Below are 27,067 nucleotides of genomic sequence, written 5' to 3' on the forward strand. Positions count from 1 at the left end.
ATGGCAACGATCATAAGGGCAAGAATCTCAGAAATAGAATTTGCAGAGGCAAATAAAATAGATGAACAGAAGCAGCCAATCACAGACAAAAGAAATAGTATTGAGAATAGAAATCTGTACACAAGAAGGATTACCTGGAGGCCGCCAATAGGAGACAGGCTCAAAGCGAATGTTGATGGAGCTTTCAGGAAGAAAACCGAAGAGGGTGCAATAGCTTTGGTAATCAGAAATAATGAAGGAAAAGTAGTAGCAGGATCAGCTGAAACAGTCAGAGCAACATCAAATTTATCAGTGGAATCAATGGCATTAAGGAATGCTCTTATTCTAGCAAAAAATTTACAATTGGAAAATATCCTATTTGAATCGGATAGTTTACCTTTCATCCAAGCAGTGAAAGCGAAGAAAACTATCGGTGAGATAAATCTGATTCTAAGGGATATCTATGTCCTGGTGGAGGGTATATCGAATAGCGGTTTTACGTGGACACACAGGGAGGGCAATCAACTAGCACACCAAGTGACAAGCCTTGCGATAAACGGCAGACTTAATCGTAATTGGACCTGGGATCAACCAGTGGAAATTAGAGAGATTGCAAGAAGAGAAGCACGGAGTACTTTCAAATAGACCATGACCGAGCAGCAACACTTTCAACATAATTAGGCTTGCGGGAGAAGGTGGAGTAGAACAGTGGGTTTCTCCAGGAAAGAAAAGAAAATAAACCTGTCGCGGAATCTTGGGCTTGCTGTCTTGGTGCGATGAAGGCGCTATAATGGAGGATAAGATTCTTACTACCAGCTGGGGGTGTTTTAAACGGCTAAAGAGGACGGAGATCCTGCTATGCCTCCCCTAGTGTCGCTAATCAAGGCGGAAGAAAATAGACGGCCACAGCGGAGCTACAACGCACCAGCCATCAGGACGACACAACTAGGAAACCAACTATGACTTGGGTGGCGCCACCTTATCTGGAGAGGCCGACATCTGACGAAGCCCGAAGTGAAGGCGCAGCTTCCATCTTCGACGATTATGGCTTGGAGTTTCAATCAAGGCGAGAGCGTAGGGGAGCAAAGGACGGAGTAACAGTGCCGCCGGTAAGGGAGCAGCAGCTGCAGCTTGGGGAAGGAGAATAAATCTAGCACCGGATCGGGTCATAGGGTTGGGGGTTCCGATTTTCTTTGGTTTGGGCTTATCTGTGGCCTAGAACCTGACAAAAAAAAAAACCTGCAAACATTGGTGAGACGAGTTGAACTAAATGCATGCTGTTTATCTTTCTTTTTTTTCTTTCGAGTAAAATGACCATTAGATTATTGAAGATGTTGACCTTGAATTAATTAATCATTGAAAAAAAAAGTATTAATTAGATTTTTTAAGATAACAAACGATGAATATATATGTTCTTCTGTTAATAAATAGTACGAAATAAAAGAAAATTATCTATGTATTTTATTATTTACAGTGGTGCATATCTTGTTACTGTCACTTGAGTAAGAAAATGATGTAGTTTTGAATAATATCTTTTGAGTCTTCATATATTCTTTATCAAGTGTTTTCTATTTATCACAAATTCTATCCAAATAAACAAAATTTTACTCTAAAAATTATCTACATGACTATATTTTTTAAATAGACACATTAAATTGATATTTTTTTTAAAGACTAATTAATCCAAAATCAAAATCTTAAAATTATCACTTTACTCTTCTTTTTCTTAAACCATTATTAGTCTAAAGCAATCCAAATTCAAAACTAACAATTTATTAATCCTGAAAAAGCTCACTCACTTTTCTTCTCAAAAATACCAGCCGCCACCCCACCCTACCACCCACACTCTCTAATCTCAGCCTCCACTCTTCCTATATCCTCTCCCACACTTTAGTTTAGTCCTCCCTTTGCGCTGCACTGTCCCTGCTTCTTTGTGTCACCTCTCAACCTGTTTTCTAAAATTTGTTTAAATTTATGCTTAATACATCTAAAATAATAAGATATTATACAACATTTTTTTACACATCTAAAATTCCTTTAAATTCATGCTTATATTTTTCTAACATAAATAATTTTTTAATATATCTAAAATTACAAGATTACTTACTAAATAAATTACATTTGAAATCATCCAAAAATAATTATATTCATTACTCTTGTTAAATAATTGTAGAATACACTTAAAATCGAACAAAATTGATTTAAATAGTATTATTTTAATTTTAATTTGGTTAGAATTTTATTTTAGTTTATTATTTTTGTTTTATTAGATTTAAATTTAAATTTAAATATTGTAAAACTTCTGTTAACTTTCTAATGGATTGGATCTCGAAGTCCGTCTTAATAAAGATAAATTGATATATATGGATGTTTCTTCTACTAAGCATTATGATGTTTTTTTATACTAAATAGATGTTTTTTAATATAGACTTAACCACAAAAAATAACCATAAAAGATTGATTTGCTGACAAAAGTAATTATGGAAGATAAAAACTCCTTAGATACCCACAATTAATTTACTCCATTTGTCAAATGTGACCAAACGTTAATAAAATGTTGTTAAATTATATAATATGTCCACATCCATTGCAACGTGGCAAAAAGATGCCTTAAGTGGATTAATTTTTTTTGTTAAAATTAAAATTGCATATATTTAGTTTATTAAAAAAGCGTTACTCCTTCAAGTATTGCAAATAGAAGAACAAAAAGAGGTGTTACCACTCCCTTTTGAGCGCGAAATCAATCATGCCCTAACATAGGAGTTTTTCATTTTCTTCTTCTCTAACGTAATCCCATTGTGCTCTGATTACATTCCTGCAACGACATTGAAGAAGGAGGTTGCTGCTTCTCCAACACTCAATGTTTACAGGCAAACTCTGTCATTCTTGAAGGCTCTATGAGATAATACTTTTATGAACTAAGTAATGCGATGATTGTAACCTCTAAGTTATAAGAGTTGTTTGTTCTATATGAAAAAATTAGTTTTGTTGTTGTGGTTATTTCTGATAGGGTTTAGATTTGTGGTAACTTCATTGTATTCTTGTTCCTCTATTTAAGCTGTATAATTTTTTATGGTTCGAATATTGTAGTAATTGTTGTTCTTGAAACCAAATTGATAGTGAAGTTAGGGATGATGAAAGACCCTTACAGGACAAAGAGAAAATACGGTCAAATAAAATGCAAATATTGTTTGAAGGTTTGTGAAATATTGTTCACCATAACAATTGTTAGAAATATTTATCTGTGAATATTTGTGTTGTAAACTATTATAAAATCTCAATTATTATACAGAAATGGCACAATTCTAGAAGTTGCAATGCTAAAAAAGAAGCCATGGCAGCAGCTGCTACTTCTGCAGATGCTACAGCAAATGGTCAAAACTCTTCTGCAGCAACAACTGCACATGTACCACATGTACCACCTGCTAATGTAGCACAGGATGAGAATGATAAAAGATTGGCTGAAATGTATTGGGAGAAAACCTTAGAGGATGCAGAGATAGAGGCAGCCTTGGATGCTGCAGCAGCTGAATTTGAGGCATCTTTAGGTGCCGAAACCCAACCACGGGTAAAATATAAATTTGTTAATTGCTTAAATATTTTTTCAACTATTAAGTTTATTTACATTCATGTCTAATTTACCTTATAGGCCACTACCACATTGAATCCATCTCCTAATATGCCGCATACACCACAAGTGCTACCACCAATTAGGCCACCAACCACGAAAATAAAGAGAACAAAGAGATCCACCAAGAAACCTCCTCCATCACAAGTTCAGACCTCTGTGCTTCAGGCTCCAACTTTGAACACTCTTCAGCAGCCATCCAATGTATCTGTTAGGTCATTCACTATGTTCCCACATACAATGCAAGGAGTCAGTGCAAGCACAACTTCCAGGTTTGCACAGTTTATCCCAACACCAAGATCACACCTTATACCAACATAGCTAATTTTTGGATTCAGACCACCCAAACCATCTACTACTATGCAAGGCACAGGAAGCAGTAACTCAACACCAAATTAAAAAAAATTGACAGTTTTTATCTTTTTGGGAATCTATATTTATGTAATTTACCTTAATACTTTACTGCTAAGGATCATTTATGTTTACTATTTTTATTTTAGATTATCATGTCATGTTCGTATGCTACATACACTACTTAAACAGTTATTGATGTACCTTTTTAGAACCTTATGAATGATTATGAGTGCTTATGATTATGCTAATACATATTATATTCTGATATTGATGTTATTATGATTAACTAATTTCTCAGTTCAAAATGCTTAAACAATGTTAGAAAAGAATAACAATTATTGAGAATAGTGATAGAATAAAAATGCAATAAATAGCAAATATATCATTCCATTCAAATATGAATTAAATTGATCTTCATTGATAGAAAACAACCCTGTACCGAAACTACTTATAAACTTCTGCATAAATTTAGGACTCAAACTTATCAATCACTTGTATATGACCATTACAAACAAAAAAAGCGTAAACTGCACAAACAATCCTAAAGACACGGACACAAGCCATACTCTCATAGCTTTGATTTCACCTTCAATCTTCTTCTCAACCTTCGTAGTCATGTGGTCTGTTGGAGCAATTGTCACATCTTGATTAGCAACACCACATTCATGCTCATTGAGTCTTATAATCAAACACCTTGCGAAACTTTGCCATCCCCCATCAATTTCATCAACCCAAACAAAATAATGGCAATCTCGACTCTATAGAAGCCAAAAAATCAAAATATCAAAGATGCAGAAGAACCCTATACTTATCTAATTATCATAAATAATGTTCCATACCTTCGAAAAGGGGCAACAGATGACCATCTTCCATGATTATTAACCGTCAAAGATTTTAACAAGACAACATACTCACCACAGTGACATCTTTCATCCATAATTTTTTTCTTCTTCATCTTTGAATGTGAAGCTCCTGAAAATCTGCTTCCTTCGCTTGTAGTTACCTCTCTCCTTGACATTGCTCAAATTCTATTAGCATAAATTAACTCAGGAATTAGGGTTCTTCGCTTGTAGTTACCTTGGATGCCTGTGCTCGGGTTACCCTGCAAGAATTAGGTTCCAACTAAGAAGAACAAAGAATTAGGGTTCAAATTGACCCTAAATGATACTGAGTATACGTATGCCTACCAACACGTGTAATCGTCAACGTAAACAGTCCAGTATGCCACTCTGCTAAGGCTACATCAGACTTGGCTACTTTTGACAAATGGAGCAAATCAATTGTGGGTATCTGAGGAGTTTTCATCTTTCATGGTTATTTTTGTCAGCGAATCAATTTTTCATGGTTACTTTTGGTGGTTTAGTCTTTAATGTATTTTTCAAATTTTTTGTATTGCAAATGTGGATATTTCTATTTTTTTAAGAATTATATGGTTTTGTTTTTAATCCTATAGCTGGACATTTCTTTTGTTAAGTATTATGATATTTTTTATATTAAATAGATATTTTTTATATTTTTGTAATTGTTCAAAAACAGTCCGTGCTTCACCACTCCTTTTATTTGAACGACTCCTGAAGCTCCGCAAAACTGCACCACTGAACTTATCGTTGCAAAGAATCATTCCCACTGCACCAATCTCCACAGCCACAAGGCTCTTCTCCCCTCTCGCGGTCTCGTCTCTATTACAAACCAGTATTTTTTTTCTTTGCCTTCTCTGGATCAATTGTTCCTATCTTTTACAGAATACTACACCACAACCACAACAAAACAGTTTATTATATCTTCGAAATTGAAAAAATTAAAGGAAAAAAGACAAATAGGTCCCTAACTTTTTAAATTTTTGACAAATACATCCCTGACAAAATTTAAATACAAAAAAGTCCTTGACTTTAACAAATGGAGGACAATTTAGTCCTTCCATCTATTTGCCTCTCATACACCTAACGGAACTGGCTGACGTGGCTGAAACGGTGTCCAGGTGTCCGTTACGGTGCCACGTTGGAAGGGAAAAAAAGTTCGAAAGACAAATAAGTCCTTGACGTCATTTTACAAATAAAGTTCGAAGGACAAATAGGTCCTTGAGAATTTTTTTTTCAAAATTAATAAACTCATTTCCTAAATTCTCTCATCTACCTCTCTCCATTTTTATATTTCTCTCTACTATTTTTACTCTATATATAGTTATATTTTATATTAGTAATTTGACAAATCAAAATATGTCATTCGATATTTTTTTACAATTAAAATATTTTAAATGCAAAATTATACACATTAAATTATTTTAAATTTTCGATAACGAATGTTAAAATTAATTACTAATAAAAAATTAGACTTTTTCATATAAAAATAATAACTAAAAATCTTATTATTTAATTTTTTATCTGCAGATATCTTGGTCTTCTTAGTCAAAAACTTTTGTCAACTTACGACTTTTTTGTAAAAGTAGTTTGATTTTATAAATCTTTTGTGTCATGCATAATTTATACTGTTAGAACAAAGTGAACTATAATTAAACTAATGCAATTTAAGAAAAAGAGTAGAAACATAACAAGCCCAATTTCTACAATTTTAATACAAATAATTTAAATTGTAGAATAAAACAAGTTAACTGGATTTCAAAATACAAGCATAATTTTATCAGAAATTATTTTTAATATGGAAAGAAAATTGATGTTTTGGTTGAATATTGACATTTGAAGTGTATTACAGTATTGTGGAAATTATTCAACATGCCCCCACGTGTTGGCTAAGATGCTGCCACGTGTTCACTACGCCCCACGTGTTGCACCACGCCCCCCACGTGTTGACTTCCTACAAAAAAGATCCACCCATCTATAATTACACCACATTCTCTCATTTTTAACAAAAACACCAATATTTTTTCCATACAAAAAAAATTAGCCTAATTTTATAAATTAAATTCTCATAATAGAAGCATAATAGAAGTATAATGAAAAAAAAATTCTCAAGGACCTATTTGTCCTTCGAACTTTATTTGCAAAATGACGTCAATGACTTATTTGTCTTTCGAACTTTTTTTTCCTTCCAACGTGGCACCGTAACGGACACCTGTACACCGTTTCAGCCACGTCAGCCAGTTCCGTTAGGTGTATGAGAGGCAAATAGATGGAAGGACTAAATTGTCCTCCGTTTGTTAAAGTCAGAGACTTTTTTGTATTTAAATTTTGTCAGGGATGTATTTGTCAAAAGTTTGAAAAGTTAGGGACCTATCTGTCTTTTTCCCAAAATTAAATTCAAAAAGTAGGTTATTGGATTCTCGTAGTAGGTTAATCAATGGTTTCTATCTTTCACCCTGAGAGCATATACAAGATTAGAATTGATATCCTTGTCTGAGTAAAAGATTGAACCTTTTGAAAGTTTTTGTTATCTTGAAGCGCTCTCCATTTTCGAGTTCAACAACAGCACTTGGAGGTAGGGACGCCGATAAGGGAGAGAATCTGTGTGTATTGTTATTGGGGTGTGTAGATTAATATGGAAGAAAAGGAGAAGGTTTTTATAGTTTTTAATTAGATTTAATTAATCAGTTTCTAATTATTTAAATTTTAAATTTAAAAAATTTAAAATTAATTATTAATAATTATAATTAATTGAATTGTTCAATTCTTGATTGATTACACACTTGATTCCTTATAATTTTCCTTTTTATAAATAATAATCGATTAAATGGTAAATTTTAATAGATATCTAATTGTACCGGAAAAAAAATAGACACATACATATAATAGTAGATATAATTTCACTCATGTTTCTTCTCAAACCAATCCTTTCTTCAAACCATTCCGAATTTTGGAGATAACAAATTCTCATTTGAAATCAAGCAGATAAATTTTAATTGGCATATACATAACTACAAATTAATAATACCTGATTCCATTTAATTGTTATAACTCTAAAATATATCATAAAGTCAAAGTAGATGCTATTTGGACATGATAAACAATAATACCCGAGACATTTTGAGTGAAGGAACAATAGGTAATTAGGTATTGTACGTCGCATAATGTGTGTTATTTTTAGAGGAAAATAAGCAGAGAGCTCTTCATTTTAATAACAAGTTATTTAATACATAGTAGTAGATAGTATGTAACTATTTATAGTCAACCGACCAAACAAGAGGGACTGAAGGAATGGATACTAATGTTTGAATAATTCCTCATCACTTTGATATATGTCTTTTAATAAGCTAAGAGGTTCCCCAACTTTCCTTGACTTTTTTTCAATCAGTCATGGAGTTTACAACAAACACACTCATCATTTTTCAAATTCTATGGCCATTGTATATTTTTTCTGGTCAGAGAAAAAGATAGATAGCATCATTTTCATCGCTTTTTTCCTGCTATTATCCCTGCTCCTTTCTACAAATTCTATTGGCCAAAATTTTAAAACTGTACGGAAAATGTTTATAATAAGTTTGATTGGTTTTTTAAAAAAATATTTATTTTTATTATTTTTTAAATATTTTTTAACAAACAAAAATTATTTTATATTTAGATAATTTTTTTAAAAAAATTTTAAATATTAAAAATATTTTTTATTTTTGTTTTTTAAAAAGTAAAATATTGTTAATTTTTAGAAAAAAAATAATTTACCTTTTTAAAAGACATATTTGAATAAATTTTAAATTAAATAAAAATACTTTATTTTTTAAAAAGATTTAATTACTCTATTGGTTTTTATAGTTTTACGAAATTTTTAATTAGATCTCGAGTTAATACTCAAAATGGCCCCTGAAATTTGAAGACAGACTCAATTTGATCCCTAAAATTTCAATTGACTCAATTTGACCCCCAAATTTAAATAAGTGACTCACGTTAGCCTTTCTGTTAATCTCCGTTAATGGCACGCTTATCTGGAATATTAAGTGACACGTGGAGTTGATAGATGACCTTATTAAACGTTGATGACATAGCAAAAAATTTTTTAGACTCAATTTAGCCCCCTTTTAATGAATATAAAATCCTAACAAGTGCCAAATTCCTAAATCGATATCGTTGTTTGTGTGTTGGAGAAGATGATGAGGAGCACCAGCCAAGGTTCCGGAAGCTGCAACAGATCTCATTCACATGGAAGTTTGGATAGGAATCCAAATCGAGCTAGATCTGGAAAGGTTCCACACTGGTGTAATTGTGGAATGCGTCCCGTTCTTCGTTGGTCTGGAGCAGAAGCAAATCCAGAAAGACCATTTTTTGAATGTCCAAATTATAATGTGAGTTCTTGAATTGCTTCCTTCTTGAATTTACATCTTCTTTTTGTAATACATGCATAATTTATTTTGTGGTTCTTGTTGTGATAGACCTTTGGAAATAGATGGTGTGGACTTTTTGTGTGGACAAATGGCGTGGAAGAAGAAGACATGACTGGCAAACATAAAACTGCAAATAGCATTGAGTATTGGAAGATGAACGTGGGTTGGAAGATTAGTGCAATAGAAGCTGAAATTAGGATTTTAAAAGTATGGAATAGTATTTTGAGTTTTTTTCTTGTTTTGTTTGTAGTTGTAGCCATTGGCTATACCTTGGGTGTAGGAAAGTGATGAATAAAATTGAATTAATGTCACTACAATTATATTTTTTTCAATACAAACCTGTTTTGTAAATTGTAAGTTTTGACTAAACCTACAAATTCAGTAAGGATATGATTCTGTAAATTAAAAGTTGTGACTAAACCTGTAAAAATAAAATGGTAAGAATAAACAAGAGATTGATTACAAATCTACAAATATGAATAATAAACTAACTTGTAATTTATCTACCAAATCTCTAAATTACAAAATAAGTTGTAATAATAAACCTAGAATCTGATTTCATAGGTCAATCATAGTCATGCCAATGACCATTGTAACACATGATAAACTAAAAGTGACGTCTAAAATGTCATCATTACAGTCACAAAACAAAAGGACTATTTAAAAGGTTCCAAAAGAAAGCCCTATACAAGATATGATAAAAGGCATAAACAACCACTGATGCAAATTTTAGTTATAAAACAGCCACAAAATAATTTCAAAACACACACTTTGGATTACATTTATCAATTCATCCACAAAAGACAACATAATTTAAAGTCTATTTCTTCCTTGGTGCTTTGAAGCCCGGAGTGGGGACAAATTTCATAAATTCAATAAACTTTGACGTTGTCCCAGAACTAGCTCCTTGCATTGGTTCCACACCGGGAGTTGCTTTTCTTTCATAAATTCAGTCAACTTTGACGCTGTTCCAGAATAAGCCACCAACATTTAACAATGTCAGCATAACCGAGCTCCTTGTAGTAATCCCTCAGTGAAAATACATCCAATCTATATTCATCTAGTCCAGTTAATTCATTCGTATTGTCTGTTTTGTAAACTACACTGCCATCATTCTTTGTAATACAGTTAACGTTAATCATAATCAGTCTTTTGAAAGAAAAAAAATCCTAACAGAAGAGGATCAATAATTAAAAAACTATCTTCTTTCACAATGGACCCAATCCATTTGAGTATCAAATAGAGCACAAATTAATGGCCTGTAAACCCCAACCAAGAGAAGACAGAAAACATAACATTGAACCCAAACATAGAATGCTTGCATTACTAACCTTTTTTGGAGAAACAGTGGTGCGCAGCTTCTTCTTTCTCGTGCTAGCAAATGAGAATGCGTGCGACAAGATTTACTAGCGCCCTACACTAGCAGCAACATTGATCTTCCACAGTATGGTGCATGCGAGAGAATGAAAAAGAAGAAGAAGAGTTTCCCTATTTTGAGTTGTTTGATCATTGGTGTTGTTGAATTTTAACCTCAGAATGGGAAACGCTGTCGTTTGAAAAGAGATTACCCGCCAAGGAGAAAACGACGTTGTTTAATAAGCCCACTTGTCAAGCCCACGTGTCACTTAACATTCCAGGTAAGTGTTCCGTTAATGGAGAATAACAGAAAGGCTAATGTGAGTCACTTATTTAAATTTGGGGGTTCAAATTGAGTCAATTAAAATTTCGGAGATCAAATTGAGTCTGTCTTCAAATTTCAGGGGCCATTTTGAGTATTAACTCTACTTTTTTTTTCTTTTAATCGGGTCCTTGCACAATTTTTTTTCAATTAGGTCCCTGTTGATAGTAATTGGTTTAATTGTATAGGGATCTAACTAAAAAAAATGATGTAGGGACTCAAATAAAAAAAAAAAAAGAAAAAGTGTAGAGACTCAATTAAAAAAAATTGGTGTAAAGACTCAATTAAAAGTGTTTAGGATCAATTAGGATATTATTTAGTATATCTGAATATTCATTATAAGAGATTACGTCTTTATTATTACGATTCTCTTAGTACCTATAAATACCATTTTATATTGTATCATTTCAGATAACTTAAATAGACAATTTGATTACACTCAATAATACACAAATCCTTTCTCCAATTTAATCTCTTATTTCTAAAAAAAAAAAAGTTATAAAAACTTAATTAAAAATTTTACAAAACTATAAAGACCAATAGAATAATTAAACCTTAAAAAAAAAAACTAATCAAACTAACGCATAATATATTCCCTTACCCTCAATCACATATCCAAGATATTATGCAAAAGCATTATATATGTAATACCTTTATGCTATATATTTCTTATTAATTAATTTATTATCTATCGATGTAAAACTTCATCTCTCCTACTTGATATTTTAGGCATATAATTTAGCATTAGTTCTCATGTTAGCTTTAAACTTTTTTTAAGAACACACGAAGAAGAAATATGAAAAATATATAGCAAACTCTTCAAGCTGTGTGCCAAAATTTTCTATGGACCAGTTGAGAAGCTATGTTTCATGATGCACACAAATTAAACGTGCAATGCAATTTATAAATAAACTTTGGTCCTGAAATATCTAGAGTCCATTCCACTATTTACTCTACACGTTTTTTTTCCTTCTTTGCTTAATGATCAATAATAGATTGCTATAGGGAGTGAAACCAGCAGGTTCAAAATCCTATTTGTGTCTTGTTACTCAACAACTCTTGAGCAACATTAATATATATCATGCAGTTAAAAAAAATGAAAAAGAATTAATAATACATGTGTATCATGGAGTTAGGAAAAAAATTGTCCACTTGCACCCACATGGAGACTTAGACATAGACCATGCTTTACGCACTTCAGTTCTTGTACTAAGTAGCTTATATATATACACTATTTAGCATAAAAGACGCATGCTACATTTTTATAGAAATTTTCATACATAAAAGAAAATTCTTTCCTAGTTTCTAAAATGGGATATTTACTTTGAACAAATACATTCTTTGTTGGAGAAGGTCTGTAAAATATGCACCATGTGTGTGCTTCTTTTTTTTTTTTTCTCTGTTCATAATTTGATAATTGCATGCTTCTTCTTTTTTATGTGCACGCATGAGGCCTCTGCTCCATATGCACGTAATAAAAATCTGGCTGAAAAGAAATAAAATTTTAATTGGAACCTTCTGAAAAGCATTGATAGTTTAAAAAAAATAATAAATTATAAAGAAATTGAAAAATTTAGTCTTCGCTTCTATTTAATTTTTAAAATGATTTTCAAATTACAAACATTAATAGAACACTAATATAAACAATCAAATATTACAACAAAATTTATGATAGTATTAATTTTGATGTTTAAATAGTTCAAAAATAATACTGTATTACTTATTTTAGAATAAAAAATTTTAATTAACGTTACTTACGATATTATTTTTAGATATTTAAATATCAAAATCTAAAATAATATAATTTTATAGAATTAAACCTGATATTCGATTGTTTACGTTAATATTTTATTAATTTTATTAATTAAAAATTACTTTAAAAATTAACATGAGTCACGTTAATAAAATTTATGAATTAAATAGAACTTATTAAAGCTACTTTAAAAACTAAATTGAAAATGAAGTACAAGTCCATGGATGAATCTGACATGTCCCATGCATTGTACTGCAAAGAACGTCCTAAATTACCAATTAGGCACCATGCTGATATTTTCGTTTCTTAATCAAGTAATATTATTGATTTGGTCAGACGTGTCGATCTCCCATCCATCCCCGTATTTATATCTCTTCGATTCTTTGTGTATTATTTATTATTAAACCTCTTAATATGTGACCATAAATCCATAATGAAATAATTAGAGAAGATATTGAGTAATATCTCTACCAATTTACCATAGGCATGCTTGAAAGAACAATTATATGCCAAAATCATAGACTATTATATACCTATAACTAGTGGTCACACATCATCAACCTTAGTACCATGATGACGATGAAGAAAGTAGCGCAATCTTTTTTTTTTTTTTTCTAAAGATATACATTTCGGCGTCCAAGCTTAATTAACATGGATTAGTGGAGTGACACGTGTGAGATGTGTTGGTCCCCCTTAACGTTGTAGTAATTATACAAATTTTCATGAGACAAGGAATGACGTAAAAACCAATTATACGATACCAAGCTAAGTTTTGAGACAAACAAAAATGAATTGTGTGAGGAATCTTATTCCAATAAAAGAGGCTTATGTGTATAAATGATGAAACCGGTGAAGCCAATAGGAGAGGGGGCCTAGCACTCCTTCCTAGTTTTGTTACATCATATACACTCACATATATAGTCCTTATTATTAGTAGCTATAATAATATATACCTATATGTTATGCACCTAACACAAGAAATTAAAATTGGGAAAGGAATATGATGAGAAGGCAAATAAAAAAGGAGGGGGATAAGAATATATGCGCCATTCAAGAACATGCACACTTCCTTTGAAATTAAAGGCTGTGTCAATGCCCTAACCATATCCACTATAATGCGTTTGCCCAATATTCCACCCTTTGCATTCATTTGCGGTTGTTCTAAATTGGCTAATCAATGCTAACCTGTGCAAACAAATGCTTGAAAAGACATTTTTATTTAAAAATCAGATAATATATAAAACCAATGAAGTATTTATACAATGTGTGCAATTAAAGTATATAAATGTTCGATTCAGTAGGATATCAGATGTTTATTATTCTTGGTACTCGGATGGTTATTCTGGATAGTACGGGTATATTGTGTTTGAAAAATTAATAGTATTTTATTCTGGATGTTTATTTTTTAACTCATATTAAGTCAAATAAATAATCTATTGTACACATTATACAAATACTCCATTGTACAATTTTCTTAAAGCTTCTTAATTAAGCCAGGACATGGTGTTCATGTTCACTACCCTCTTCTTCTCTTTTTTTTTGGGATCATTACACAAATATTAGGTTTCATTCATTACACAAATATAATCCACACTTCATTGCCCTTGGGTTGGGCTTAATGGGCCTTATACACAAGCCTTTTGGGCTGACGATCACAAATAGTAAAATATTAAAATTAATCTCTCAACCAAGTAGTTGATTTACTGATTAGTTTACTAATTGCTTAAACAAATATCGGGGATAAAATACCAAATTAGAATTTTGTATTAAAAAAATTTGTGCCAATCTTCAACTCTACTTAATTTCCATTGGTAACAAGTTGTTTTTATTTATTTATTTTTGTTTAAATTTATATGGACTAAGTTTTTATCCGATTTTATTTTAACTCAAAAATAATAAATTTTTTACAAATCTAGAGTCGGATAAAAATCTCAAAATACATCGGATCAATATTTATAATCAAATCTAAATTAAATTAAACTCAATTTTACTCGATTTATAAATATATATATTTTTAAATCACATCTTAGCTAAATTTAAAAAAAATTGACAGGCATAGAATTGGATACAAATTTCAAAATATAACGGATCAATATTTATGGCCAAATTTAAACTAAATCAAATTTTACTCGACTCATGAATATATTTATTTTTAGACTTAGCTAAATTTAAAAAAAAAATGAATAGAACAAATAGACAAATATGAAATACCCAAGGCAATACCCACACGTGTCGTGAGGCTTGACGTTATGAATCAGCAACGATGCCATGCGCCTCGTTTTCGCCATTTTGAGTTTTAAACCCAAAGGTTTTTGCCCCTTAAAATCCAATACACATACACTACTCTTTTCTGCTCATTACTGTGTTCCATAAATTTCATTTCTTTTTCGGTTTTATTTACTTGTTCATTCCCTCGTTGTTCTTCTGTTTCCGTGACACTTCACCGAAGAAAAATGGGGAGAAAACCCAGTGCTTCCAAGAACTCTTCCATCGACAAGGTTCCCATTGCCATGGTACCCTCCAATCTTATGCTTTATTTTTCTGCTTTTGTCTTTTCTTCTTCTTATTTATTATTATTATCTTTAGTTTATTTTATGTTTTTTTTTTGGTGTAGTTCAGTAGTTTCCGTTTGCATGTACAACTTCTTGTGATCATTAGTTTGTTAATTTCTTTGTGATCATGGGAAGGTTCTTCTTTTTCCACCTCATTGTGTTGTCTGCACGTAACTTAGGGTTTCGATTTGGTTAGGGTTTATCGACTTAGAAAGCGCTAGTGAGCAAAGGAGGAATTTTTAGGACGAGGATTGAAAATGTGAGACCTTTCAGTTTGGGTTTTCATGCTTTCTTAGTTTGTTGTCCCCACTTCATACGGCACTGTGCAGTTTGACTGAGAAAAGTTTGCTTTTTTACCCCTTTTTCGTGCCATTTAGGCGGTTTCACAAGCTTGTGGGAAACATGTCTAAAGTCTAAACGTATATATAGTATAGTAATGCAAAATATACTTTTTTTCTCTTTAATCCATGTTACTAACAACTATGGAATTCTATGATCAAATTAAGTGAGCTAATTGATCTTCATGTTTTGAGACATTTTACTCTTATTACTGACGTACCTTTAGTTCTCTTTGAAGCATGGAAACCCTTCTCTGGAGAGGGTGGTACCACAACCTTTCACTGGGAACATTACATCACCAGGGCCAGTAGACCCAAACTCAAACTGCATGCGTTCTCCACTGAGGTGTCCAAATCCCCCGGTGGATGGAGCTGTAATGCATAATGCAAGAACCCCGGTGCAACAGCAAGTGAACCAACCTTGGCTTTCATATACTAAGAAAAAATCTAAATCCCATAGTTCATATGTGAGGCGTTCTGAGCGCATTAAAAGTGCAGTTGTTCATACTGATAAAAAAATTCGTGGAATTCAATATATTGAAGATGGAGACAGTGAAAAAGATGAACCAGATGCTCAAATGGAACAAGTATTGTCTGAGCTAGGGCCACAAGTACAACCAGAACCAGAACCTGAGCATGAGCCAGAGCCCGATCCCGAGCCTGCTGCAGAAAATTCATACTTGAAGAGTTTGGATGAAAAAGTTGAAAGTATCTTGCGGAGAATAGAAGCTCTTGAAAATTTAAAATTCAAGGTATTTTTAAATGCTGAACTCGGGCATGTATTACATTTTTCATGCACCTGTTTGTTGTCTCTCTAGCTTATATACTAAACATGCAGGTTGATGGAAATGCTGGCCCATATGAAGCTCCATCTGCTACAACTAATGATTATCTGAGCTTGTATATTGAATCACAGAAGAAGGTCTATACTTAATTATTCTTAATGCAACCACTAAGATCCCCCATTTGGTTTTGGACTGATTTTTCTGTTCTTGTTATACATAATATACACAGGTTGAATCTTTAACTGCAAAGTTGGAAAATGCTCTTGGAAAAGTTGAAGTGGTATGATGTAACATTGCTCTGCTACATTATCATTTTAGTCCAGTTGTATCTTTAGTGTTTTTACTACAGAATGCATTATTATCCTAATCTCTTTGCTTGTAGAATCTTCTTCCCTACCCGTACAGCGAGACACATTTCAGTTCTTACTGTTGCTGGTTATTTAACCTCGTTTATGAAGAATGTACTGTTTTGAAGACCTGTCTTCTTTATGAGCATTTATCAAAAACTCTTATATCACATCAAGGCACGAAAGCTTTAAAGGAATGCTTGTTTCTGTTTCTACTAAGCTTCTAGTTTAGGTTTGAGGAACATTACCTGAGATGGATAAAACATTTTTCAAAAGAATTGTTCTTGTGATTGCTTCGTCTTGCTAACCCAACCTAAGGAAAAAGGAAAATGCATTATGAGTTTTGTTCTTGTTCTTGTGATTACTTCCTGCAATGCCTAGCTCTTAATGATGGTCCTCTTCTGTCATTAGTTTCTGAACATTTGGTACCAAGAGTATCAATCATCATAGAAGTTACAATAAAATTCTTAAAACTATTTTTCACCTATTTAATAGAACTTGTAGTTGTGTTGAATGTTGATGTGCCTCTGATGAATCTATGTTTTTGTAGTATGAGAAAGAGAATCAGGTTTTGACTGATGTTTTGGATAAGATGAAGGATGCCATCAATGCTTCTATGGTTTCAAACCTGTCAAAAGCTACTGAAGCGGCTGTGAATGCATCATCCCAAGCAATCCGCACTGCATGTTCAGCTAAAAGAAAGAGAGATGCTCAAGAAACTTGAAGGGACCTCACAATTATTGCTACTGCAGCAGTACATTTGCTTGTACATCCTATAACCCTAGAAATAGACTAGCGTTTTAACCTGGAAATTATTGTCAAGTACTGCTTGAATTTCTATTGCCAAGTTTGATGACTGTAATGTCTACTGTCCTTTTAGCTTTTATGAACAACTTCTGGGGTAATATACTAATATCTCCCGTGTTGAGGCTTATAACTCCCACAAGATAAGTATTAACAAAATTGCAAAGTGCTTGTTGAATCTAGAGAAACAGATCATATTACAATCATCAGTTCATGTTAACATGCACCATCAATTTAAGAGAGTGAGATTTGCAAGAGGTTTTGGCATTGTGGAATTGGAGTTTATGTCTGTGGGCGTTTAGAGTTTAGACATTTATGGTTGATTCTTGCATTCCCACGCTTTATGATATTAGTGTGTGTTTGTTCAGCATATGCAGCTAATTCTCAACAAGGTTTGAATATGAAACAGAAGGAAAGGGCCCATAGCTTAGCCCCAATATTCTCCGGTTAAAAATAATGATAATAATTTTTATTTATGTGGAAGTACAGGAATATTTGCAACAAAAGGTGGTGGGGTAGAAAAGTATTATTAAGAGGATAAAATAAATATTTAATTATTTATATTGATTGTAATTCTTGGTTCCAAAATTTGCCTTCAGTGCTTAAAAGTTTTGGTCTACACTTCATGGTAGAACTCATCAAGTTTAGTAGAGAACTGAAAGAGATCATCACTTTTGGGAGTTGTTGGTTCTCTGCTTTTGTAATCATCATCACTTCTTGTCTCTTCAGCAATTGCTGGTGGTGATGAGAAGTCCAGGCACATTCCCTGAATAACATTCTCATATGATTCCGAAATGTCTTGAGAAGCTAGTTGGTGGTACTCCACAAGCTGGTGTAGGCACTGATTCTCCCTCACAAGGTTTGCATTCTCATTTGCAAGCCTTGACTTCTCTGCAAGTAGTGCTTCCAGCTGAAGCCTCACCTGTCAAAAAGGGCACATTCTCCACAATATTAGTTTTGCTTTATGCATGTTCTTACAAATTATTATGAACAGATTATTAATTAATTTATTATATGGATTGATTACTTACAAGATCATCTTCTTCCGGCCTTGCACCTTTTGCGAATCCGTCTCGCAATCTCCTGTTCTCCTCTTCAAGCAGAACACATCTTTCTTGCATGAAGCTTAAATCTGACTTAATAGACTTCAACTCTCTTGCAAGTGAAGCTGCTTTGGTTGCCATTGACAGTGCAATCTGCATAGGGACAAACGAATAGTTATTATTAGCTTGGAACTAATTTGTTAAACCAACTTTACTAGTTTAACAGAAAATACCAACATTTTTGGCCCTCTTAATCATCCCATCTTTCAGTTGTTTCCCATCGCCAGCATTTTCTTCTGAGACATCATTGTGATCAAATTTCCTTTTTGTTCCTTGCTTTGACTCGTCTATCTCTTTCTCTTCCTCCCCTGAACACTCTTCTTTCTTCCTTACTTTGTCAAACTTGCTATGGAATATATCAGTTAAGGTTGGTGGGTTTGCCAATTCTCTAGCACCCTGTTGAAAATTCAAACAGCTGGAAGCTTAAATATGAGTTGGTTCTTCAATTCAACACATAAAAGTTGTGATTTTTAAACACTGAATTCTTGTGAAAATACTATATCTGAGGAAAATTAATAGATAAGATAAGATAAACTACCTGCAAGGCATTGTCCAAATTGTTAGACAACTGAGAGAGAGTGTGGGCAACTGAGTCAAACCCTCTCATTAGTAACATGGAATCTTCCTTCATCCTCTTGGCTCCTTCATTCTAAATTAAGAATCAAAAACTAAGAAAAACAAAAGATACCCAATAACATTAACAACTGGAATCAAATCAAATCCAAATTCTAACCATAAGGGTTTGTTCCTCTTCCTCAGCCTTTGAGAATTTCCTGTGAGAATCGCCGCCGAGGAGTGTGTCAATCCTGCTCTGGAGAGTGCTCCAGAAGCGTTTATCAGATGAAGGGCTAAACACTGGTGAAGGAGAAGGCGAAGGTGTGTCCAAGGAGGTAGCCATTGTTGAAGAATGAGGAAAGTGAAGTGAAAGAAAGAATGGAACTGAGATAAGTGAAGTTAAGGAAAAGTTAACGGCTAGTTTTCAAAGGTGGGGTGTAGAAATTTAAACAATGGATGAGTTTGGCAACGTTCCGAAAATGTGATTTTCTTTACTTTTCTTTGATTTTTGGCCAACTGAACCAGGCCATAGATTTTTTGTGGGCCTTATTGTTTTCTTGGGCCTCAATGAAAATATGCTTTTGGACTTATGGAGTTATGCTTAAGCTAGAAGATCCCCCATGACCAAAAACTAAAGGCAGAAGATCCTTGGAAAAAACAAAATATCTTTTGAAAATCTTATAATTTATTAAAAATGCTTCTTATTAGATTTATACGTGTGAAAGAAAAATCAAGAGAATTCATCAAGATGAACAGTAAAAATAATAAATTACTAGTAATTATATTAATATATTAAAATTTAAATTTTAATGTTTTATATAAAAATTTTTAATTAATAATATTAATTAACATGTACATAATAATCACATAAATTATTTATTCAATTAGCTTACGTAGAACAACCGGCAATAAAAAGTATGTAATTTAAGTTAATCCCCTAACCGATCAATGCTATGCCATAAAATGCAATAAACGTTTTTTATTTTCTATTTTTAATAAAAAAATGTGAATGAATTATTAAAAATTGAGAATATACAACACCGACGCGTTGCCAGTCTGTCCCTTCTCTTTCTTTCTTTCCATGCATAAAATATCTAAGTATGTATTTGTCATAAGATTATGTGAAAATAAGATAGGTTAAATTACACTGTTGATCTTTATACTTTTAGTAAAATTATAAATTGGTTTTTATATTTTAAAAATTTATAATTGGATTCCTAAAAAAAATTAAAATTTATAATTTAGTCCCTGCCGTTCAAAAAGTGTTTGATTTAATAGAATATTCTCAGCATATTTTTTATTTTAAACATGTGAACTGCACATGTTAATAATAGGGATAAATTTGTAACTTTAGTGAAAGTATGGAAACCAACAGTGTAATTTAACTATTTGAAAATGACCAAAAACTTCCTAGGCTATCTGAATCCACCTCACCCCTTCCCAGCTCTCTCACTCTCACTTTCTCACTCTACAAAATAGCACCCCAACCCCAAAGCTCCCTGTCTCTCACCTCGGCTCACCATCGTCGTGCCTCTCGCCTCTGTCATCGCGCCGGATTCACTAATAAATTGAGATGCTATTTTTGTGTGATTTGTTGCTATTTTCTTTCTTAGACATTGAATTGTTCGCCTTGAGCATGCTTAGGATTAGAATTGTTCTCTTTCATTTATCGTCGGTGTTCAGTATTGGAATTGGAAGAGAAGAAAAAGTTGTCGGATGAGAGAGGCGAGATGGAGGAAGGAGGCGAGACCCGACTCGTGAGCACAAATGCGTGGATCCGGCGTAGCGACGGTGCATCGAAGTGAGAGATAGAGAGCGGTGGGGTTGGGGTGTCATTTTAGAAAGTGAGAAAGTGAGAGTGAGAGAGTTGGGAAGGGACGGGATAGGTTCACATAGCTTAGAGAGTTTTTGGTCTCTTCAAATGGTTAAATTATATAGTTGGTCCCCATACTTTAACTAAAATTGCAAATTGGTCCCTATTGTCAAACATGTACAGCTCACATGTTCAAAATAGAAAATATTCTGAGAATATTTTATTAAATCAAACATTTTTTGAACAATAGAGACTAAATTGTAAATTTTAATTCTCTTTAGAAATCCAATTATAAATTTTTAAAATATAAGAACTAATTTACAATTTCACTAAAAATGTAGGAACTAACTATGTAATTTAACCAATAAAATAAAAAAAAGCATATTATAAAATAAGTGCTACTAGCTAGTTGCTATATGGAATGGTACATTGGTAAATATTTTAAATATGTTTTATAAAAATGTAAGTTGAATTTGAATCTTTCTTTTCTCCCTTTTTTTTCGTTTTTTAATAGGCTGATAGATATATCTAATCTACCTAACTACTTTTTTTCCAAAAAAAAAATTGTAAATAATTAATCACTGTGATCATAGTCATAGTTAGGTTGATGAGAATTATCATTTATATATTATAATTTTATGAGAATGGAATAAAATCATGCCTCGAAGGACCCACATCCCTACATACCAAAGTTTTAAGATAAAATTAATATCATAAAATAAAAAAAGAACCTTATGCTATAGAATGCACGTTATATAGTAAGTAGTAACACCTTACACCTCTTCGAGCATTGAAGAGATGAGTGCTGTGTGCACTTATTTGATGCGTTGACCAGCATTTCTCCACCAATAAAAATTGCATCTAATTAAAATCATTATGTATTCATTAATTAGATTTTTAACAAAATCCTACCGAAGAATAGTTAACCCTAACTTGCACATCTCAAATGAAAACAAGTATTATATAGCACGTGATGTTATGTTTACTATATATATATTAGACTAAATTACTAAACTCCGTATAAATGAACCTGAACCTATGCGATAAAGATAGTAAATATTAAAAGATTTGAATGTTTTATAAAGATAGATGACATGAGTTTCAATTATTAAACAAGTTAATAAAACAGTTATGGTCATGAAAGGGAGATGTTTGGTTCACCTTCTAGCAAGATTATTTTTTTCCATAATTAATTTTAAATTAAAAATGTCGGTGAGGTGTTACGTCCAGAATGATACATGTCCTCATGGCCATGGATCATATTCATATGTATTATAATTATATATATCGTGACAAACTACGATTATAACGGTAGGTCAAGGTTCTTAAAATTAAGCACAATAATAACGAGTCACGCACATGATTTCTCATTTTTAATAAATGCTTCTTCAATCTTCACACAACCTTTTTACAATCTATGTGATGTGTTAAATAAATAAAGTATAGTATATTTGTATAGGGTTACAGTTAAGGCCTCCTTTATCGTTATTGCAAATGACTTTAAGCAATGTCCCATTAACTATGGCCTATCTTGCGGCGCAATTTATTACTATAAGGGAAGGGTTATGTTAATGTTCCTATAACTTATGGGGTGGGAATCACAAATCATTTTTTAAAGTTTACTATAGTATTGTTTATTTTCGCAAATATAATTTATCTTATAGATAATGATTCCAACACAAAAGAATCAGAGAGAAAAAAAATTCCTTTTCCAATAAATTACTATGAGGCATCATATTATGACTTGGGGATTATTTTAAAAAAGTTCTATTATGATGAATTTTTATAATTTTATTAAATTTTTAATTAGATATTTATATATTTTTTATTAAATTTATATATTATATTAAATTTTGTAATTAAATTTTTATTATGATAAAAATATTAGAATTAACAGAATATTCTATTAAAATGAATATATTTATTATTTGACTGAATATTCTGTATAGTTTAATAGAATATTCTATTAATTTCAATGTTTTTATTACCATAGGCATTTTGTTATAAAATTTGATATAGAATGAGAATTTAATTGAAAAAAATATAAAGAATTAATTAAAATTTTAATAAAATTATAGAAACCGAAAAAATAATTGAATTTTTAAAAAATTTGATAAAATTAAAAAGTAAGAGTTTAATAATTATTAAATTTATAACTTGTATTATTTATAAAGTTCACTTCTTGATTTAAGATGGACTAAAATATTACATTTTCACTTTATTAGTTTTCTTATTTTGAAATAGCTTGAACCCATGATTTTACTAGGAATTAACATTTTTTTTCAATTAATAATTAACTAACAAAGTAATAAATAGACAATAAAAGAGAGAAAAAGTAAATTTAAAAAAATAAATATTAAATAGGTAGTAGTTAAAAAGATAATTTTCTATAAGTCTGATCCATTTAACTAGTGATACTCTTGTGTTAGACAATATTTATACACAAACTCTTTTGTTAAAAAAAGGGAAAAAATAATGGGAAAAATATATATCATTTTATGTGAGTAGATTAGCCTATACCACAATAATCCTTCAATCACAGTGGCCACCCACAAACCCCAACAAGGCATACACAAAATTTTCTTTTTGTGTGTGGATATTATTTATTTAGATTAGAAGCCAAAAAAGGGTATTTTCTATTTTGCAAGAACACTTGTGGGCCCACCAGTAGTATGCCTGGTTGAGAAGGCAAGTAAATAAAAAATATAATAATTACTTTTTGATATATCTTGAAATATACATCTTATTTATTTAAAAAAAACATCATATTAAGAGTGTACCAAAATAATGATCCAAAGAACACAACTCAAAAAATATACGACACTTTAAGATTCGTAGCAGCTACTTTGATCAATGAACTTAGGTGCTATTGGTATGGTATGAGTTGTGCTGGATTGCATTACCGACACACTAAGCTTTAAAAAATTGAGAGAGAGAGAGAAGGTAGAGTATTTGTGTTGTGTTGTGGTACTTTTGGGATAAGATAAAACCAAAGAAAAAACAAAGGCAAATCCTTTATGTGTGAGCACAAAAGAAAAAAAGAAAAGCAGCATAGTGTGTATGGATAGATAGAAGAAGGAGGAGAAGATATTATTACTAACATTTCAAGAAGGGCAAAGGGAAATGGTGAAGGTTTAGGGTGGTTGAGTTGTGTCTTCACAAGGTTACTGCTGCTACTATTATTGTCTTGGAGCTTCACCCTTAATGTAAGGAAAATCTGCCACCATCACCAAAGCTGGAGTCTTCCCTTCACAGTTTGTGAGTTTCTTGATTTCTTCTCTCTCTACTTTTCTGTTTTTCTTTTATGGGGAGTCTTGAGAGTATTGACCATTCCTATAATGAGTTTTGATGGGAATTAAAGAACATAGCTCAAAGTTTCTATCTTTATTACAGGGTTGTGATGGGTATCTTTGGAGTAGTTTAGTTTAGTTTCTGGGGTTGTTAAGTGGAAGTAAAAGAAGGTAGCTTTGTGAGATCTGGGGCTGGTTCCTTCCCAGCTAGGCAAATTTTGAGAGCTATATCCTTTTTTGTTGTTAACTGTTGTGGAGAGTTTGTATTGTGTTGCCAGGGAGATAGGAAAACTCGTTGAATTAGATTGGATTTGTTGTAGTTGTAGTTGTAATTTAAGACAAGATTCCGGAGATCTAGGGGTATCTATGCTCTTATGTTGCTAATGCTAGATTTCCAATCAATGGGGTTTGCTTAGATCTAAACAAACATGAAGTTCCCATGGCATGATTGAGACTATGTGAAGTTTGAAGTATGGTGATTGAAAATGGCAGAATGAGTGGTTGCTAATAGCTATGATATGATTTATTTGATATTGTGAAATTGAGGGTTAGGGTTCATGAATGGAGAAGAAGATGTTGAGAGAACTTGGGATTTTCTGAATTTCATCACTTTGCTGATATTATAAACCGGATGCTGAACATAACTATTTTTAACATATCACAAACTCAGCCCAATATATATTATTATCCTTTAGTCACATTTGTTCTAAGTTCTAATAATTTGCTGTTTTTGTTGAGGTTGTTGATTTGTACCAAGAATTGGAAAAAATGCATGTTAATAGGATTACCCTTTAATGGTTATTTTGTTTCGTTGCAGATTCGATATGGAGACTCTGGCGCTGGAAACCGAGGATGTAAGCTCAGATATCTACCTTTGGTTGGGACTTAAAGGAGTGGATAAAGGAGTAGGATTTCCGAGGGTTTTATCACTTCTTTCTTCACTTCTTGAGAGATCGGTTCAGAGGAATGAAACACTAATTGAGGCAAAGCATGTGAAAGATGTTGTTACTGTTTTTCATGGTTTAAGAGCACCTACTTTGAGTGTTCAAAAATATATCGATCGGATTTTCAAGTACGCAGGATGTAGCCCGTCTTGCTTTGTTGTTGCACACATATATGTTGATAGATTTCTTCAGCACACAGAGGTCAAATTGACTTCACTAAACGTGCACCGGCTTTTGATAACAAGCATTATGGTTGCAGCAAAGTTTATGGATGATGCGTAAGTGAAGTATTTTTGAAACTTTGTCTAAAAATTTATTCCCTCTGATTCTTTTTAGCTGTCACTGTTGCTTTTTTGGTACATTATTGATCAGTTGACATTGGTCCAAGTAACATAAATAACATATAAATGGAAATGGAGAGAATATTATTGACTGTTGATAACTCGATGTAACTCATCTAGTAGGTTGAAAATGACACCAAGTAGTGTTTTAATTAAGCTCTCTGCTGTTTCTGCAGATTCTTCAACAATGCATACTATGCAAGAGTTGGAGGAGTAAGCACATCTGAATTGAACAGGTTGGAGATGAGCTTTCTGTTTGGGATAGATTTTAGGCTTCAGGTTAGTATAGGAACTTTTGGAAAATATTGTTGGCAATTGGAGAAAGAAGCAATCCAAATTGAAAGGCCTATGCAGGCTTGTAGAATCAAAGAAAACTGGTCAAAGTCAAACAAAGATGATGCTACTTGTGCTTCCACAATTGCAAGATGAAAAAAGATATTTAAAAAAAGGGTATCAGATCAGTGTATTATAAATTATAATGAATTAATCATTGTACTTCCACAATTAGCTGTGGCAAAATGAAATTTGAAGTATTTTCCCAAAGCTAAAGAAATGATTGGTATATAATGTGTCATTAGTAATTCATCCAATTCTTTAATAGACACTGTTGTGGTTGGTAATGCATCATTTTCTGTGTCTTCCTTTTTTTTATTTTATTTTTTTAATTGGTGTTCCATTTGATTGTAATTGAAAGGTTGTATTTGATTGAGATTGTGATTAAAGTTTATTATCCCTTACCATTTGGTAAGAGTTTCCACTAGTACTAACGGTGGTTGTGACCTGCATGAAAGCAACATCTCATCTATTTGATTAGGATTGTAATATTTGATGCTAAATTCCTTGGGAGATATTCTTATATTGTGTGGTGTATGGTTCTTGGTTCCTCTAGGAGCATCTCCACCTCAACTTGGGTGGCCATTCAATGGTCAAATGTCTCACTCTTTCACTAGCATTTTTTATAGCACACTATTCAACTAGTTTTTTTTATTATTACAATTTTATTGACAAAATTTCCTATGGCACTAGGTGATCAAATTTTTTAAAAGAGGCGAATAAATAACAGCATTTATTCCTTCAAAATAGAAAGGAATGTCAAAGGCTCAAAGGGGTTCGGACAATTATAGGTTTTATGTTTCGTTAGAACCATATTAAATATACACTAAAATAAATCATTAGTGTAAAATACATATCAAAATATATATTTAAAATAAATTAAATTACACATGTATTGATATAAAAATATACTGTTGAGTTAAGAAGTTAACTAAATTAATTAATGATGACAAACATTATTTTTAGACAAAATAAATAATTAGTGTTAAATATCAATAATACATAAAATTTTAAACATGGTGAGGTAAAAAAATTAATTGAATAAATTATAACAATACATATTTTAGTTTAATATATGATAATTTTTTTATTAATTGCTGATTACATAATATAGCTATCTACTAATCCTATCAAGACGACAAAATATAGCACGTCTTAAAAGCAAAATAAAGATATTTGAGTAAATAATGTACAATACTTGAAT

The 27,067-nt window shown here is 32.0% G+C and overlaps 4 protein-coding genes across 5 annotated transcripts; 3 read left to right on the forward strand and 1 right to left on the reverse strand.

Annotated features, from left to right (window-relative positions):
- On the forward strand, positions 1-624 carry LOC107492963 (uncharacterized). The gene has a single exon (XM_016114044.1). The coding sequence runs from the start codon at positions 1-3 to the stop codon at positions 622-624; it is 624 nt and encodes a 207-aa protein (XP_015969530.1).
- Positions 625-14,966: 14,342 nt separating this feature from the next.
- Positions 14,967-17,632, forward strand: LOC107492987 (uncharacterized). 2 transcript variants are annotated; one of them, XM_016114065.3, is made up of 5 exons: positions 14,967-15,171; positions 15,788-16,300; positions 16,387-16,470; positions 16,563-16,613; positions 17,231-17,632. In XM_016114065.3, the coding sequence occupies exons 1-5, from the start codon at positions 15,112-15,114 to the stop codon at positions 17,402-17,404; spliced, it is 882 nt and encodes a 293-aa protein (XP_015969551.1). In that variant the 5' UTR covers positions 14,967-15,111; the 3' UTR covers positions 17,405-17,632. The 2 variants fall into 2 exon arrangements, with proteins under 2 accessions (XP_015969551.1, XP_015969550.1); XM_016114064.3 differs by having other exon boundaries at positions 14,968-15,171; positions 15,776-16,300.
- Positions 17,633-17,931: 299 nt separating this feature from the next.
- LOC107492986 (uncharacterized) lies at positions 17,932-19,553 on the reverse strand. Its single transcript, XM_016114062.3, has 5 exons — positions 19,321-19,553; positions 19,126-19,236; positions 18,765-18,983; positions 18,516-18,680; positions 17,932-18,406 (listed from the first exon to the last, which is right to left on the reverse strand). Exons 1-5 carry the CDS (start codon positions 19,483-19,485, stop codon positions 18,101-18,103), a joined length of 966 nt encoding a protein of 321 aa, XP_015969548.1. The 5' UTR covers positions 19,486-19,553; the 3' UTR covers positions 17,932-18,100.
- A 4,158-nt stretch (positions 19,554-23,711) lies between these two features.
- LOC107492988 (cyclin-P3-1) lies at positions 23,712-26,290 on the forward strand. Its single transcript, XM_016114066.3, has 3 exons — positions 23,712-24,213; positions 25,063-25,467; positions 25,707-26,290. Exons 2-3 carry the CDS (start codon positions 25,070-25,072, stop codon positions 25,957-25,959), a joined length of 651 nt encoding a protein of 216 aa, XP_015969552.1. The 5' UTR covers positions 23,712-24,213; positions 25,063-25,069; the 3' UTR covers positions 25,960-26,290.
- The last annotated feature ends 777 nt before the right edge of the window (positions 26,291-27,067 follow it).

This window comes from Arachis duranensis, chromosome 6, assembly GCF_000817695.3.
Source record: "Arachis duranensis cultivar V14167 chromosome 6, aradu.V14167.gnm2.J7QH, whole genome shotgun sequence".
In the NCBI taxonomy this organism is placed as follows: Eukaryota; Viridiplantae; Streptophyta; class Magnoliopsida; order Fabales; family Fabaceae; genus Arachis; species Arachis duranensis.

Excerpts from the sequence above, each read along its gene's own strand:
- LOC107492988 (XM_016114066.3), top strand. The coding sequence starts at position 25,070 with ATGGAGACTCTGGCGCTGGAAACCGAGGATGTAAGCTCAGATATCTAC. Across the intron at positions 25,468-25,706 it reads GCAAAGTTTATGGATGATGC|ATTCTTCAACAATGCATACT; the intron begins GTAAGTGAAGTA and ends CTGTTTCTGCAG.
- LOC107492986 (XM_016114062.3), bottom strand. The coding sequence starts at position 19,485 with ATGGCTACCTCCTTGGACACACCTTCGCCTTCTCCTTCACCAGTGTTT. Across the intron at positions 19,237-19,320 it reads AAGAGGAACAAACCCTTATG|AATGAAGGAGCCAAGAGGAT; the intron begins GTTAGAATTTGG and ends TTCTTAATTTAG. Across the intron at positions 18,407-18,515 it reads GGCCGGAAGAAGATGATCTT|GTGAGGCTTCAGCTGGAAGC; the intron begins GTAAGTAATCAA and ends CCTTTTTGACAG.
- LOC107492987 (XM_016114064.3), top strand. The coding sequence starts at position 15,112 with ATGGGGAGAAAACCCAGTGCTTCCAAGAACTCTTCCATCGACAAGGTT. Across the intron at positions 15,172-15,775 it reads ACAAGGTTCCCATTGCCATG|TTCTCTTTGAAGCATGGAAA; the intron begins GTACCCTCCAAT and ends ACGTACCTTTAG. Across the intron at positions 16,471-16,562 it reads ATATTGAATCACAGAAGAAG|GTTGAATCTTTAACTGCAAA; the intron begins GTCTATACTTAA and ends TAATATACACAG.
- LOC107492963 (XM_016114044.1), top strand. The coding sequence starts at position 1 with ATGGCAACGATCATAAGGGCAAGAATCTCAGAAATAGAATTTGCAGAG.